An 18,304-nucleotide genomic window follows, 5' to 3' on the forward strand; every position below is an offset into this window, starting at 1 on the left:
TCCCTTCCAATCTTCCCATCCCCCCGCAAGGTCCCTGTTCAGCATAGCAGGTGAGGCCGCCTGGGCGAGGTACTGGTCATCCTCCCCAGTTGTATCCCCGACCCAGAGTATGAAACTCCAGGACACTGCCCTTGAGGCGGTAGAGGTGGGATCTCTCGCAGAGTCCGAGGGAAAAACCGACCCTGGAGAGTATACAGATAACGAACGAACGAAAATGTAAACACGTTTTTATTTTCGTTCCTATTATAATAAAAATAATGATGATAATAATGTGTTATGGTTCTTTTTTCCTTACTGTTATTATTTAATAATTTGCAATTATAATTTACTATAATTTAGTAATCTGCTGTATCTATGCTATCTTCAGGTACGCGTGTCATATTCTCAAGGCAAAAACGTTTGACCAGTAAATCATGAATATATTCATTCTTTCTTTGTTTCATCTCTGTGTTGTGCATTTTCAGTAACATTCTTATAGAACAAAAGAAAACTTTCTTCCTGCCGGAGTACCCGGAGAAAAACCTGTCCCATCTCCGCTTTGTCCAGCACAAATCTCACATGGAGTGACCGGGGTTTGAACCACGGAATCCAGTGATGAGCGGCCGGTGCACTGCCGCCTGAACCATTGAGGCGTCATTCCTCTTCTAATGTTATTTAATTAATTAATTAATTCATGTTTAAGTGGCGAAATTGGAGCTCTTGGCCCTCTCTTGCATATAAGCACATTCTTCTTTCTTTTCGCCGGACTGAGTGGCTCAGACGGTTAAGGCACTGGCCTTCTGACCCCAACATGGCAGGTTCAATCCTGGCTCAGTCCGGTGGTATTTGAAGGTGCTCAAATACGTCAGCCTCGTGTCGGTAAATTTACTGGCACGTAAAAGAACTCCTGTGGGACTAAATTCCGACACCCCGGCGTCTGCGAAAGCCGTAAAAAAGCGGTTAGTGGGACATAAAGCAAATAACATTAGTATTGTTTTTCAATTTGCTTATAATTATTATTATTAGTATTATTATTATTATTATTGTATTTATTACAACCTGCTTTAAGCCGCATCGACACAGATATGTCATATGGCGACGATGGGATAGGAAAGGGCTAGGGGTGGGAAGGAAGCAACCGTGAGCTTACTTATGGTACAGCCCCAGCTTTTGCCTGGTGTGAAAATGAGAGACCACGGAAAACCATCTTCAGGGCTGCCGACAGTGGGATTCGAACTCACTATCTCCCGGATGCAAGCTCACAACTGCGCGGCCCTAACCGCACGGCCCTAACCGCACGGCCAACTCGCCCGTTTCAATCTGCTTCCCGTTCCACCGACACAGATAGATCTTATGGCGACAATGTGATAGGAAAGGGCTAGGAATGAGAAGGAAGCGGCCGTGGCCTTAATTAAGGTGAAACCCCAGTATTTTCCTCGCGTGAAAATTGGAAACCACGGAAAAACATCTTAACGATTGCCGACAGTGAAGTTCGAACCCAATATCTCCTGAAAGCAAGCTCACAGCTGCGCGACACTAACCGCACGGCCAACCCACTCGGTAATAACCGCGTTCTTGATTACAGGTTGGATTTAATAAATAAGGTGATTATGATTGTGATGATGATAGTGAAGCAGAGGTTTTAATATTCTTTGTGTAGTTTAAGGAAACACAGGAAGTATAGTATCTAAAATATAACTCTATACGTAACTAGATTCCTGAAATAATAATGGTGACACTGACGGTAATAAAAACAAGTAACTTGTAACATAACGTATATCATTCTTAACTGACTGGTGGTCATAGCAGAAATATTTAAGCACTAAGTCATAAAATTCACCCGTGCATTTTATCTAATAAAAGTTATCATAATGAATTATTTTAATAATAGTATGTTTTCTTATAAATAACGCTACTAGCACCTCTGGCGTCATAATTTTGGTTTGAACTGTGATTACAACTGATGGGGAGTGGCTCGTATGTCAGAAATAGTGATTATGGGACTAAAGCAAGTTCATCAGTTCATCATGTCATTTAAGCGTTTATTTTATTTACAATTTTCCTATCATATATCACGTTCTTTATCTGATTACATTTCTCTTATTACACCAACAATATCTTATCTGTGCATTTCTCAACTATCTCCTAACACACACAAGTGTTTTGGTCTATCTGTGTAGCCACGTGATTTGAGGTTATGAAGGTGCGCATGGAGGGCGCATGTGACAGTACTGGTAGTAAATTTTTCCAACTTACCGACAGCCACGCCGAGGAGTACACCGACGATGGTGATGAGTAGCAGCAGGTTATCCCCCAGCCAGCGTCGCACACTACCCGGACGTCGCGGCTTCCACGACGGCCCGTTGTGCAAGCTTGAGCCATCAGCTTCTCCTGCTCCTGACGCCATCTTGGAGAGTATGTAGTCTGGAAAACGCGGGGATTTCTCCATGTTAAAAATACAACTTTTTGCTATGTCTCACAGTAAAGAAATATCTACGTCTAGCCGGCCCGTCTTTCCAGTGCCTCCTAGCCTGGCGCTCAAAGCGTATTGATTGTGCGCACGGCGCGGAGTGTTGGCTGCTACACGGGCGATAGGGTGAGGAGGGGTAGGAGGGATATGTGTGTGCGCGAAATCGCGGGTAGGTCGGGATTACCAGCCTGCCGGAGGTAAGGTAAGATGTGGTGTACCTGTTGACGCGCCGACATTCCAGGAAATAACACCTCTATTACATTTCCCTATTGTGCACTAAGCCAGATCATTCATTTCCCTCAAACATTAGCACAGAGAATCATATCACGAACAGATAGTATTATCCACACTTTCTGACCTTTCTTATGATTACATCATATTTTATATATCTAAATTTAGACGTATGGACTCGATACATGGCTAGGGTTGCCATTCGTCCTGAAAAAGTGGGATTATCCTGAATTTTAGCTTCCGAAAGGGATGGCACACCTGGTTTTTATAATTTCCTGAACATGTCCTATATTTCTACTATTTTTTGGGTGAAGTTAAATGCTCCTACCTGTGCACATAATTCGGTGGTTTTCTTTCATTTAAGCAGCAGATTCAAACAAAATTTTGTATATTAGTTCTCTTTGTCAAAGAGCAGTGAAAGTGTACAGAATTTATGATCTACTTCCAAAGTCGTAAGAATATCGGTTCTTCCTTTCTGTATGTTTGCTAGTTGCTTTGCGTCGCACCGACACAGATAGGTCTTATGGCGACGACGGGATAGGAAAGGCCTGCGAGCTGGAAGGAAGCTGCCGTGGCCTTAATTAAGGTACAGCCCCAGCATTTGCCTGGTGTGAAAATGGGAAAGCACGGAAAACCACCTTCAGGGCTGCCGACAGTGGGATTCGAACCTACTATCTCCCGGATGCAAGCTCACAGCCGCGTGTCCCTGACCACACGGCCAACTCGGCCGGTCTGTATGTTTGATTCTGAATCTAAAGGTAACGTTAGACGCTACCAGATCCTTTATGCTTTGCGATGCTGAAGCTTGTATTTTCTCTTCCTAGTGTTTGTTAATCTGCTCAATTAGTAAATGTGGAAATTTGCTGCTTCAGATGGACAATAGTCCAATAAACAAATGATAGTTCCAGTTCTTTAGCCTCTGATAAGTGGGCTAAATTGTTTAAAAGTTGTACGAATTCTGAACAATATTCGGAGTCGCTGAAATTGGCTCAGATTCTTTCTTTTCTTCTTTCTTAATCTACTTACCCTCCAGGGTTGGTTTTTCCTTCGGATTCAGTGAGGAACACCACCTTTACTGCCTCAAGGGCAGTGTCCTGGAGCGTTAGTCTTTGAGTTGGTGATACAACTGTGGAGGAGGACCAGTACCTCTTCCAGGCGGCCTCACCTGCGTTGTGAGTGGGTGGGGGTAATGGGAAGATTGGAAGCGATAGACAAGAAAGAGGGAAGGAAGCGGCCGTGGCCTTAAGTTAGGTACCATCCCGCCATTTGCCTGGAGGATAAGTGGGAAATATCGGCAAACCACTCCTAGAATGGCTGAAGATGGATTCGAGTGGACCTCGTTCCAGCCCTCGTACGACTTTTCGAATTTCGTGGCAGAGCCAGGAATCGAACCCGGGCCTCCGGGGTGTGGTAGCGAATCACACTAACTACTACACCACAGAGGTGGATCTCAGTTTCTTTACGGATGTATAACGTCAGTATTGAGGAAATTTTCTCCTAAATGAATAGTCAATGGACGCAAACTCGTGTCCTCTTCTTGAGGTGGTGCATCTCTTTTCAGGCACGCCCCTAATGGAGGTGAGCTGCATTTTAACCACATACCAGCACTCCTACCATTCTTAATTTTCTACTAGTGCAGAGAATCGAATCCAAGCTTCTGAGGACGGCAGCTAAGAGCGCCGACTGTTACGCTACGGATGCGAACAGTGGGTCAAGGAAACTGGCTGAAAGTGACTTCTGTTAAATCAATGTTATATAAAAGCAAACTATGTGAGACTGTACAAAATAAATCCAGTTTACTGTTACCTTGATATACTATCCAGGCACTATTCTCAATAAATAAATAAATAAATAAATAAATAAATAAATAAATAAATAAATAAATAAATAAATAAATAAATAAATAAATAAATAAATAAATAAATAAATAAATAAATATGTAGACTTGAAAATAAAAGCCTACAACCTGTTTTCCAGTCAATGACCGGGTCAGGGATGGAATGAATGAAGCCCCCATCTTGCGGTGAGGATAGGAATTGTGCCAGCTGCCGAAGCCTGTCGCACTCCTCTGGCGCAATGATTAATGACTGACAGATGAAATGAAATGATAGTGGAGAGTGTTGCTGGAATGAAAGACGACAGGAAAAACTGGAGTACCCGGAGAAAAACCTGTCCCGCCTCCGCTTTGTCCAACACAAATCTAACATGGAGTGACCAGGATTTGAACCACGGAATCCAACGGTGAGCGGCCGACGCGTTGCCGTCTGAGCCACGGAGGCTTGATATGTGTTGACTTGTCGCATCCAAAAATTCTGAATTCTTATGTTACTGGAAAGGAATGTTTATGTGAAAATCGTGGAGAAACAGTTTGGAAGAAATTCTTGAAACTCGGCAAGAGAATTCAGGGATATCCGGAGAGGACACTAGGCTATATATTATTTGATTAGTATACAGTGGCGTAGCAATATTAAGGGGATCAAAACGGAAAATACCGAGCTCGATAGCTGCAGGCGCTTAAGTGCAGCCAGTATCCAGTATTCGGGAGATAGTAGGTTCGAACCCTACTATTGGCAGCCCTGAAAGTGGTTTTCCGTGGTTTTCCATTTTCACACCGGGCAAATGCTGGGGCTGTACCTTAATTAAGGCCACGGCCGCTTCCTTCCCACTCCTAACCCTTCCTTGTCCCATCGTCGCCATAAGAACTATCTGTGTCAGTGCGACGTAAAGCAACTAGCAAAAAAAAAAAAAAAAAAAAAAAAAAAAAAAAAAAAAACCAACGGAAATATCCTGTTCTTCCTTTAATATTAGCTCTATTTAAAAATTTCGCAATAGAAAAGGTGTGTGAAATATCATTTTCTACCTTTAATACTGTATGTAATTTCACCTTATGAATAATAATAATGATGATGATAATAATAATAATGATAGAAGATTAAATCTGGCCTACAAGCTAACAGGTATAACAAACGGGCAATATCTTACAAGGCCAAAATCTGACATTATAGTAAAACTGGAAGGATTGTACGCTTCAGAGTGGCTTATTTCAAATTAAAAAGGGGAGCTGCAAGAACTCGAGAAGGAGGAAAGGAGGATTCTGAGGAAAATTCTAGGATCGCAGAAGACTACTGATGGGACTTGGAAGAAAAGGTGAAATTAGGAGCTCTACAAGTACGTTGAAAAGATCACGGACACAATGCGGAAATGAAGACTGAAATTCTACGGTCACCTAGCAAGAATGGATGACAAACGACTGAGCAAAACGATCTTCAAATACATCATGGGATTAAAGGCCGCCTCCAAGTGGGTGGAAAAGGTCAAGAGGAATGCAGAAGAAATTGGAATTACATTACAGATGATCCACAGTAGAAGAAAGTACAGAAGACGAATCGAAATTCTAAAATCATTTAAAGAGAAACCTCTGAATAGGAGGCCCGAGTGGATCATTTCCGAAGAGGAAAGAAAGACGAGAAGCGAAAGAATAAAGCGATTTTGGGAGGCGAAAAGAAAGGCCAAGAAGCCTTAAGTTCCATTCGGTCCATAGTTGGCCAAATTCGGAAACAAAAATAAATAAATAAATAAATAAATAAATAAATAAATAAATAAATAAATAAATAAATAAATAAATAAATAAATAAATAAATAAATAAATAAATAAATAAATCTATATAAATAAAATTGTAGGGGGTCCGCTGTCTGTAATTTCTTTTGTTTTGCCAATTTTTCAGATATTTATCCGTTTTAGGTCAACTCAAGACCGAATCGGTGGGTTTTACGTTTCGTGTCTGTTTGTCTGTCTGTTTGTCTGTTTGTCTGTTCCACCATCACGTCGAAACGGCTGGATAGATCTCAACCAAACTTCATATTTAGAGTAAACTCATCCCGGGGATGGTTTCGATATGCATATCATTTTAAAATCGTTCAATACTCGGGGGGTTTATAGGAAAACCAGAATGGTTTTTCCACCATCACGTTGAAACGGCTGGATAGATCTCAACTAAACTTCATATCTAGAGTATACTCATCTCGGGGAAGGTTTCGATATGCATATTATTTAAAAATCTTTGAATAGACCGGGGGTTTATAGGAAAACCAGAATGGTTTTTCCACCATCACTTCGAAACGGCTGGATAGATCTCAACCAAACTTCATATTTAGAGTATACTCATCCCGGGGAAGGTTTCTATATGCATATCATTTTAAAATCTTTCAATAGACGGGGGTTTATAGGAAAACCTGAATGGTTTTTCCACCATTACTTCGAAACGGCTGGATAGATCTCAACCAAACTTCATATTTAGAGAATACTCATCTCGGGGAAGGTTTCTATATGCATATTATTTTACAATCGTCGAATAGACGGGTAGTTTATAGGAAAACCAGAATGGGTTTCCTCCATTTTCTCTTATACTATTGATTTTCTGTAAACTTCGTTTACCGTACGTGAAACGTCTCTTCATCATAAACAACTTTCGTTATGTTCATAATTTACCTTACTCTTCACATGACGGAGAAATTTACAATTTTCCGCTGGTATCATGCTCTGCATTGAGTGACCGACAGACCGACAACGAAACTACAGGTTACCATGGCAACGTCTCTGACTGCATGCCAGCAGGGAAGTAACGTATTGCCATTTTCCTCATCATGCTTTTAAATTCGTGGTTGTTCCTTGGGTAGAAGGCAAGAGAGGCGTCAATCGGCCTATCTGCGGGATATTGGCGGAATATCGTTGGATATTATAACCGCCCTCGAATAGATTAAGTAATAACACCATTAGTCATCTTCTTATTATTTGTTTACCTAAGAATCACTGACCTAAATTTCTCCTCTGTTACCGCTTTATTATATCCATTACTCACACTAGCATAATTTATTGAGGGGCATTTGATTTTCCAATACATTCACTTGGCATTTACATATTTGTCGTTATCCGGCTGTCCGCAGTTATAATCCATTTTCTATTACTTTCAACTTTCTTAACTGTATTATTTCTTCCTTAATTACGCCGTATGTACGCGAGTGCTACAAACTACTGGATGTATTTCCACCAAGACTCATATTTAGAATACACCTGTCCTTGATAGGTTTTGGGCAAATATTGTTTCTAAATCCCTGAACTGACTGGGGGTTTATACGAAACCGAAACAGTGATTTTGCACTTCCACAAAATATACACAACCAAACTTAATGGAAATCTACCTACCTTGGTAGATAATAATTTCTAAACCTTTTTTCTCATGTGCATCATTTCGATACGAGGATTAATAAGGGAGATATCATTAACGGACCGTTTTTCTGTACAAGTCCCATCGGACTTAACTCCCGAGCGGGTGCGTGTAAAGCGTACTCCTTACAATTTGAAAACTACTGAAGACATTCGAACCAAAATTTATATTTAGCATCCACCTGTCCACAGGTTGGTTTTAAACGTAAATAACATTTCATGTTCCGGAATGGACTGGCGGTTTTTAGGGAACCGAAATGGTGATTTTACTCTTCCACAACATATACAGAACAAGACCAACCTGACTGGAAATCGACCAAACGTGATGGAATTCCACCTCTAAACCTTTTTTTCATGTGCATTCTTTCGTCAGGAGGATTACTAAGGGAGATATCATGAATGGTCACTTTTGCAGGTTAAGTCCAGCGGACATAGCCCAAAAGGTGTTTTACATGGAGCAGATTCCTTATCTATATAAATCAAATCGTAACGACTGTGTGCATCTACACTGACTATTTTGGCGAAATTTTCGTACAGCTTTCCGTTTAAGGGGTAATAATGACCATCTCCATAATTTTTGGTTTAGTTTCCTGAAAGTACTAATTTTTACCCGCCTCGCCCAAAATCCAAATTGCGCCATAATCTGCCAGAAGAAAAAGAAGATAATTGAAATTTGACAAAATTATACGTTTAAGCCTGTAACGAACGGAAAACTTCCTAGATCATTAAATTTTTCACTTTGAATCCCCGAAGAATATCGAAATACGCAGGCAATTTTAATGATGGTGCAGACCTTCGGAAATTCCTATCCTATAACGGATTGCACAATCTCCGTTCAATTTGGAATGATCTACAACCGTGGTCTTATGACTTTTTGCCGTATCTGTATCCCTTTTACGTTTGATTTTTCTCTATTAATCGATGTTAAGTCAATTTGGAATTTTCACATGCATAATTCATACTTTCAATTACTTATATGAAATACAGAATCATTAAACTCTTCACGAAAATTGGCCCACCCAGTAGCCATATGTGAGCCAAATGCTATGTATGTATCCGAAAAGTAATGTAATGTGAGATAATCTTACAAAACCTTTACCCTGTTCCACGTTTCTAATTCAATCTGACCCAAGAATAGATGACATATCATAGGACCAGCCATTTAGGCCACTAAATCCGGCGTGTCTTATGGTATAATCCTTTGTCGATATGACGTACGTTTAGTAGCAGTTAATCTGTAAATGAAGGTCTTCAATATTGTAAATACGCATATACTTTCGTATGTCGATCTATATATATTCACTGATGTCGATTTTTAGCGATCGAGAAAGGGTGGGTCTGCTATTGTAATAAGTACTCCCCACACCGACTTTGACTGGCAGTAGGAAAGGGTTCCTTCTCCAACTCCTGTGTAACTGTCATTAGTAAGGAAAGCCTACAATTATAATGAATAGTTCCCTTCTCGATTTGACTTGCAGAAGGCAAGTGAGCATGCAGTTTTGTTTAAAACTCCCCTACCCGATTGTGTTTGGCAGTAGGCAAGGGTGCCTATCATTATAAAGAAATGTCCTCATCTAAAATGTGACTGGCATTAGGCATAGTGGCCTGCTATTTTGATGGAAACTCACCAACTTGGTGTGACTGGCAGTAAGCTGGCTGGCAGTAGGAAAATGGGCCTGGCATTATAATGATAACTGCACAACTCAATTTCGAGTGATAGTAGGGTAATTGCCTGCCATTATAATAAAAACTCCTCAACTGAAATCTGTCTGGAAGTAGGAAGGGGGCTGCCATATTAACGAAAACTCCCCAAATCGATTTTGTCCGCGTAGTAGGCAATGGGGCCTGCAATTATTACGTAATCATCCCAACTCGATTGTGAATGGCAGTAGGCAAGTGAGTCTGCCGCTATATCACAAATCCGTAACAAACACTTTACATTGGAAACAACGTACGGGGAACTCCCCATGCTCTTTCTCGGATAACGCTAAGAGACATGCAATTTTAAAACAATCTTATTTACTGCATGTACACTATTTACTTCGATAACCGAACACAATGTAGAATACCGTAGCGAAGCACGGGTACATTCGCTAGTGAATAAATAATAACGTAGATATTTGCGACGTTTTACTTTTTATACATAGTTCCACATATATCCATAAATGTGGTATATAAAACATGTACATAACAAAAAATATAGAAACTACAATTTCTGATAATTTATTCGTCAATCATTTTTACCGCGTGGGCTATAATAATAGAGACATTCACGAAATTAGACTTTTAGTGTAAAGTTCATCATCATCGAATATGGGAATATAATGAATACCACGCTTGCCGACTCCAAATTCCATAGAGATGTCTCTAGAAAACGATTCGTTGGATATAAATAAATTATTCGTTATCAATTTGAGTTTAATTTTTGGAAGACATATTTATGAGCATTTCCTTCTTTTCTTTTGACACCGCTTTTTTCCCCACCTGTGGGGTCGCGGGTGCGAACTGCGTAGCACATGTGGATTTGGCCCTGTTTTACGGTCGGATGCCCTTACTGATGCCAACCCTATATGGAGGGATGTAATCACTATTGCGTGTTTCTGTGGTGTTTGGTAGTGTGCTATGTTGTATGAATATGATGAGGAGAGTGTTGGGACGGACACATACACCCAGTCCCTGAGCCAGAAGAATTAATCAGAAGTGATTAAAATCCCCGACCCGGCCACGAATCGCACCCGGGACCCTCTGAACCGAAAGCCAATACTTTGACTATTCAAGCAACGAGTATTTATGATCATTTGATTTTTTTTCAAAAATAAATTTGACACCAATTTTGTGGTTTCCCTATAACCGCATGATCTTTGGCAAGTGAGTACCTATTACTGGGTGTGCAAACATTTTTGCAAGGGACCGTCACCGATGAACGGAGAGACCCGGACTCGAATCACTCAGCATCGTCTCTCTAAGCTTCTAATTAACTAATGAAAATAACGGCCTTGTTCCTTAAATCAAGATAACTTAGGTGGTATGCCCGAGTCACTTCCCTACAATTCGCATATTAAATATATCTTGACCCTATTCCTAGTTCGCTCAAGTGGCGTAGGTTCCACCTGTCTCGCTTCCTCCCCATGTGCCAAGAAATTAAAACTGCGTGACGGTTTTGCTCCTTGCGTCTTGGAGAGTAACCGTACTTTTTCGTAACATCGTCACGTCACACATTCCTATAATAGTCTCTATTCTGACGTATGCCCCTCTGAAACACAGGCAGTTTTATGCCAGCACTTCCCCGTTACTTGTTGGGTTCAAAATTCAATCTGTGTGTCCAGCGTCATCTAAGTCGTAACTGATATAGTTTTCTTACTGAATCTTCTACTCCTCTTGTCTGTCCATGCCATTATTATAGCATATTAATCTGCTTTATAAGTGATTCATGTAAAACTCTGAGCCTCCGTGGCTCAGGCGGCAGCGCGATGACCTAGCACTGCTGCGTTCCGTGGTTCAAATCCCGGTTACTCCATGTGAGATTTGTGCTGGACAAAGCGGAACAGTGTTTTCTCTGGATAATCCGGTTTCCCCTGTCAACTTTCATTCCAGCAACACTCTCCAATATCATTTCATTACATCTGTCAGTCATCAATCATTGCCCCAGTGAAATGTGACAGGCTTCGGCAGCCGACACAATTCCTATCCTCTCCGCTAAACATTCGTTCTATTCCTGACCTGGTCGAACGACTGGAAAGAGGCTGTCGCAACTTAAGCACTAACCAAGTGCCTGGGAAATTAAAACTCAAAACTCTTAGTTTCCTTATTCCCCCTCCACGTTCAATCCCGTAGTACCAGAATGACGACCCTCTTCCATATTCCTTACTCCCGGCTTTCTCTTACCCAAAGGTATATTTGCGATGTTCCAGCAATGTTTAATACCTTATCTATCAACAAGAACCTAGATATCTTCCTATCATATTCTTCCTTCTGTCATGATATTTCTCATACAACTTAATTTTCCTTCTTGTTCTTTCCTGTTCCTGCTCTTGTATTTAAATATATTTACTTTTGTTTATGTCATTTTTATGTAAATATGTGTTATATAGTATTGTGAAGTTTTTATTGTGTATATTTGTGCCCTTTATAAATATGAATATATCTTTCATTTTAGTTTTAAAACTATGTACATGGATCGGATCTTTGTAATTCGGCGTTATGTTGTTATTGATCCTGAGTAAATAAATACAATTTCATGCAGAGTCCAATGTTTTGAATCAATCATCGAGGTGCGCTGTACAACTCCCTGTAACACTCTGAGTTGATGTAAACATCACAATTTGTACAACATGAAACGCAGTTAACTTCATTCGTTCGGTGTACGAACTTCCGTCCATAGTCACGAGAAATCTGTTACATCCCGACACTGCACAACATACAATGCCAAATACGTAGGTGGTTTGAAAAGTTCTCGGAATGTACTAGAATTAAGTGTCTTACCTCGGTGGCACTGCTTTTATTTTTCAACATAGTCTCCCTGTAGACTAATGTATTTGGTCCAGCGATGTTCCAATGTCTTGATCCCATCTCGAAAATGAGATGCCTCCAGGCCTGCAAAATACCTCTCCAATTCGGCTGTCAGTTCTTCCCTTATAGAAAATCTTCGTCCACCGAGGAAAATTTTCAGCTTGGGGAATAGATGAAAGTCTGATGGTGCCAAATCAGGTGAACAAGGTGGATGTGGCAACAATTCGTACCCCAGTTCATGAAGTTTTGCCATGGCAATAACACTTGTGTGCGGCGGAGCGTTGTCCTGATGAAAGATGACCTTTTTCCTTGCCAAACCAAGCCTTGTTTCGCGTATCTTTTCCTGTAGTTGGTCTAGGAGGTTTGGATAGTATTGCCCCGTAATTTTTTGGCCAGTAGGAAGATAATCTATCAGCATAATGCCTTTTGCATCCCAGAAAACTGAGGCCATGGCCTTTCTGGTCGAACGCACCTCCAAAAATTCGATCCACATATGCCAGGTTTGAACACGCGACCTTTGTATACGGTTGCCGACTTTCTACCATTGATCTAGAAGGAGGGGCAAGTCTTGACATTTTTTCATTGCCACTTTAGCCAGATTGCATCTTCGTTTTATCTCTTTTGATGATGCAGAGTTTGTTATCAGAGATCCAAGATAAATGCATTCGTTGACAGCTTCAGTTGATCCATTGGTTGTATCTCTGGATGTTTATTTTGTCTCCTCACTATCAGTATTTTCGTTTTCTAGGTATTCAGTTCTAAACCGAGTTCTTGGCTCTCCTTTACCTTTTCTTATTGCATACACCCAATTATAATTTTCAGCGAAGATACGCACTTACTCGAATATTATCAATTCTAATAATTTTCATTATCCAGCATAATTATCATTGCCCAATGTGGAAATATTTATCCTCAATAGTTCTCGTACAGTATTATAACGAGCAACAGCCCTCTCTGTGGATTAATGGTAGAGTGTCGGTCCCAGGATCCTGAAATAGCGAGCCCAAACCCAGCAGAGGTAGGCGGCTTTTTTAAGTACAGAAAGAAGCCCACTCGACACTCCATGTCTTATGATACTGGTATTTCAAGCATCTATGATGACACATTTGGCGTTTACATGAAAAATCAATTAAAACTTACCCATAAATCACAAGAATAAAATGAAGCGTCGAAACTGACGTGCAGGCAACCTACATGACGTCAAACTAAAATGCCTGTACACGGTAGTTGATGAATACGATTATTATTATTATTATTATTATTATTATTATTATTATTATTATTATTACTTCTCTTTCTTTCATTCTTATTCCGTTTACCGTCCAGGGTTGGTTCTTCCCTGGGACTCAGCGAAAGATACTACTTCTACCGCCTCAAGAGCAGTGCCCTGGAGTGTGAGACTTCTGGGTTAGGGATGAAACTGGGGTGAAGGACCAGTATCTCGCCCAGGCGGCCTCACCTGCTATGCTGCACAAGGGTTTTGTGGGTGGGATGGGAAGAATGGAAGGGATAGACGAGGAATAAGGACGGGAGTTGTGGATGCTTTGTTGTTTAAAGGGGCCTAACATCTTAGGTCATCGGCCCGGGGGAGGGAAGGGAGTGGCCGTGGCCTTAAGTTAGGTACCATCCCGGCATTTGCCTGGAAGAGAAGTGGGAAACTACAGAAAATCACTTCGAGGATGGCTGAGGTGGGAATGGAAACTCTTTCTACTCAGTTGACCTCCGAGGCTGAGTGGACTCCGTTCCAGTCCTAATACAACTTATTTCCAAATTTCATGGCAGAGCCGGGAATCGAACCCGAACCTCGGGGATGGCAGCTAATCACACTAACCACTATACCGCAGAGGTGGACATTATTATTACTGGGGGATTGAATGCAGTGTTTGTGGAGTAGAAACGTTCTAAGTAAAACAAAGTAGGCCTAACTCATCTACAATTCTGCTGTGCAGAATATTTTGCTATACTATGGATGAAAAAAGTGGACAATAAACAGACAACATGCCATAGAGATGAATTTTTTGAGGGGAGCAACTAGAAAGGCAAAATTGGATAAAGTAAGAAACACTAAAACCAGGGAAACCACAGGGGCAAGGAAGAATGTATTGGATGCGATTGAAGAAAGAAGATCAAAATGTATTTGACATGTGAAAAGGGTGACAGATAACATAATCCCTAAGATGATGCTGAACTGAGAAGCCGAGGGGAACAGGAAACGGATAAAACCTAGAGAAAAGTGGATGAATGGTGCTCGGAGGAACGTGGATAGAAGAGGTTTAAATGATGTAGATGCACAAGATCGAGAATTGTGGAGAAAGTGTGTGTGGACATATACTACACCCGTCCTTCCGTGGGCGTTGAGGGTTCGTACGTTTTGTAAATAAGCCTCGGCCAGAGTCAACGGTGATGCATAAGATTCCACTCAGGGCATGGACATTCGATGAGTAACGATGCAGTTCTACTGACATTTATCGCAGGGCCCTTATTATCGCAACAAATAATTGTTCAAATGACTATGCAAGCCTAAAATATATCTCATTTGAATGAAATAAAATATAAAAACGTTAGTTTCTTGGAAGGATCTTCCGATTTAATGAAATCATAACTAAACTAATAACAATAATATTTACATCGCAGCGTGGTTAGATAATAATCAAATAAAAAGGAAATCAAACTCTTTGTTGGCTAATATCATAATAATTCACCATCATTAAAATTTTTAATTTAAATTGAAAATTCTACCTTGATGAAATTAAACATGGGACTTACTGAAGGTTTAGTGTCGTTCATGCAATTATTTCATTATTATTATTAATTATCCGCCCGTTGTAAAATAAAGTAATAATCTCAAATGTCTCACTTATTTTTATCGTTCATTTATCCAAGATTCCATCTTTCAATGCCCTATCATTCTATTGTTCTTCTCATAAATCGCCTAAGTGCTAATCAACTTGAGTTTCCTAATAATGACCTGTTATCAGCATGACCATCCTTAAATAAGCGATCTTACTGTATTAAAAGACATTATAATTGGATTTAGCAATAATTAAATCGCATAAGAACAGCGTGTCCCAGGAATTCACGTTCGCCACCTGAAAACGAGAATGAACAATACCTAGCTGATACTATCGTAATCAACAAGATCTAGAAATGATTAACGACATCTGGTCTCGCCGGAACTGTCCTCCTGAAAGAAAGTCGTGAAGGTCTACTATCTACAAAGATTTATGCTACAAGCAACTACACAAAGAACACAACTTACACTGCACCAGGTGATAATAATTTGCTTAATATGACACTCTACTACATCCATATTATGATTATTTAATGTTGAAGACCTCTTGTCAATGATCATTCGTTCAAAATATTCGGTATCCGTAGCACATCATGCCGCAAATAATATCTCGATGATCGTATGCCACTCTCCACTCATAACCTTCGGACATGTTACACAACAAAATTAATGGCAACTTTACTGCTTGCCTATTTCGGATTCTCTTAATTTGTACTATGAACGCTTAAATCCACTTCTCAGTCCTAAGTTCATTGAAAACCTCGAAAATTACATATGACGCTTCCATAATACCTATTCTCAACGAACCATTTAATACAATAACTTCATTTCGTCATTTAAACGCTCTATCGACGACCCTATCCTTATATTATTCACCATACTTCAAGCGCACCATACTTATTCACAATACTTACCCCAAGAATTGCACAAGCATTTATCCGAAGAATATTACCATCATTATAAGACATATCACGATCATCACGGCACTAATCTCACGAAATATTCGCAACCATACAATGTACGCACATGATATTATCACACAAGAAGACTTTCTTAAGATAGACATTAAATCACATCACCTCACGAAAATATTTATGCAGTGCTAGTATGATTCAAATTATGAAAACAACGCCTCATTGCATTCACAGTAATCATAAAGAAATTCCGGGTAACTCACGATAAAATGCGTATTCTACGAACTGAATCTCGCATATGACAAATGATCTCAATACATTCATATCGAACTTAATTGTAATCACGAGTATCACTGGGCACTTGCGACGATCGCATTAGGTCACTCAAGCTGTTTCAATTAATATCACTTCATTATGAAATGAAAATAAATCTACTCTACCATTATGCGTCTACAGATAGAATAAAGACGATGAAATCTTGGTTACTTATCAGGGAAGATCACGTAACACTGCTCTCATCTCCATTCCATCGGTCTCAGTTTGGCATTCATCTTAGCATCATTCCAGGCCTGTTAGGACACTAATCTTTTACGGCCGCATATCGGCTCTCATCATTACATAAAGGGAATAATCTTCATTCATTGTGAGCCCAAGGACCTGAAACTTATATAAATAGAATGAATATAGTGATATAGGTGTTTTACAATATTCCATTATCATTCCAGAAAACTCGCCTTATTTAAAACATCAAATATTGGATCGTTATTTAATACAATATTATTATCTTCCTAATACGTCTTTCAATATTTCTTTTAAATTCTACTACTCCAGATACTCCTTCTTAAGACGTGTGAATCGCTATTATGTCAACCATCAATCTCAGTTTTTCATTACAATACAGTTGTTCATAAAAACAAAAGTTCATTAAAATTGTTACAGCAGCCAGTGACAAGATCACATACAAGAACGAGCCACTATCAATCGTCTCTTACTTTAAATACCTAGGGATCACCTTGCAGACATATGGTACTGTTTTCACGATACATGTCCAAGAAAGAATAACAGCTGCAACCTTAGCCATGACTGATATAAAAACCTTTCAAAGATCTCGCTGGCAACCGCAATGGAAATATTCAAATTGAAAATTACCCCCGTAATAACATATGGTATGGCATTAATTTGGGAGTATCTTACCAAAAGCAATCTAGCAGATATATAAAAAGTGAAAGCCAAATTCTTAAAAAAAGCTTCATGTGTATCAAAGTACACCCGATCGCGCCTAGTATATGTGCTAGCAAGAGAAACTTTTTTCATAGAAGATCTCCGCCTACAACTGCAACTACCCTCTACACCGGCATACGAAAATTTACTCATTGACCTTCAGAGAAAAAGGGAAGAAATATGGCTGGATTCTACTCTACAGACGCTATGTTAAACAGCGAATGGAAAAAGCCCGGTTATCAGCTTAGACATGTAATGACGCGATTTGCTGTTCATGGATTTTACCACCTGTTATGCAGCAGAACCAACTACCATGAACCAAACGATTCACAGTGCTTCTGCAAATTGTGTGGCAAGGGCTGTGAAGGGTACCACGCAATGTCATGCAGGAAAAGATTGGTGTCACTGACTAAATTGTGCCTCGATGAAAATGAGAGCTAAAATTATTTTCTTTGCACATTGTGCGAATCTTTACTATTAAATAATATTGGTCCGCGTTTCATATCTCCTGCTGAGTTCGCTACTTTGTAACTTCTCTTCCATATGTTTTTGACATTTGAGGAAATAAGCTCTGAGATAACGTCATCTCTTCTGATTAGGGAGATGTACAAAGGATCACTTCACCATTTATTTATCTTCATGACGTCTCCAATCGACTTATTTTCTTCAACGCCTTCTTGATCATTCAACCTATAACGTTAAGTCATGGACTCCGCCGCGTTATTGCTGCACCTGAATATCATATGGTAGACTTGCTTCTTCTTGCTGTTGAAAACGCAAACTTTACTTGCTGGCCTCTGCTCATATATTAAATGATATCCAGGATTGTAAACATCCGATGACCACGGGGTTCTGAGCTCATGAATCTCCGTCTTTATTTTATATCCATGCAATTTCTTGTTTGAATGAGCGAGTTATTCCGGTTATTATACACAATTAGATGTATGACAACTTGATCTGTAGCT

The 18,304-nt window shown here is 39.9% G+C and overlaps 1 protein-coding gene across 3 annotated transcripts in view; it reads right to left on the bottom strand.

Moving 5' to 3' along the window:
- The window catches only part of LOC136880953 (excitatory amino acid transporter), a 273,345-nt gene that overhangs the window by 171,528 nt on the left and 83,513 nt on the right, over nt 1-18,304 (bottom strand). For 2 of the 3 annotated variants that reach the window (XM_067153499.2, XM_067153498.2), the window contains exon 2: nt 2,236-2,403. In XM_067153499.2, the coding sequence (XP_067009600.2) occupies nt 2,236-2,386 (151 nt within the window). In that variant the 5' untranslated portion in view covers nt 2,387-2,403. Of the gene's footprint in view, nt 1-2,235; nt 2,429-18,304 lie in introns of those variants that run through there. The other variant, XM_067153497.2, reaches the window with a different exon arrangement.

Source organism: Anabrus simplex, chromosome 9, assembly GCF_040414725.1.
Source record: "Anabrus simplex isolate iqAnaSimp1 chromosome 9, ASM4041472v1, whole genome shotgun sequence".
Classification (NCBI taxonomy): domain Eukaryota; kingdom Metazoa; phylum Arthropoda; class Insecta; order Orthoptera; family Tettigoniidae; genus Anabrus; species Anabrus simplex.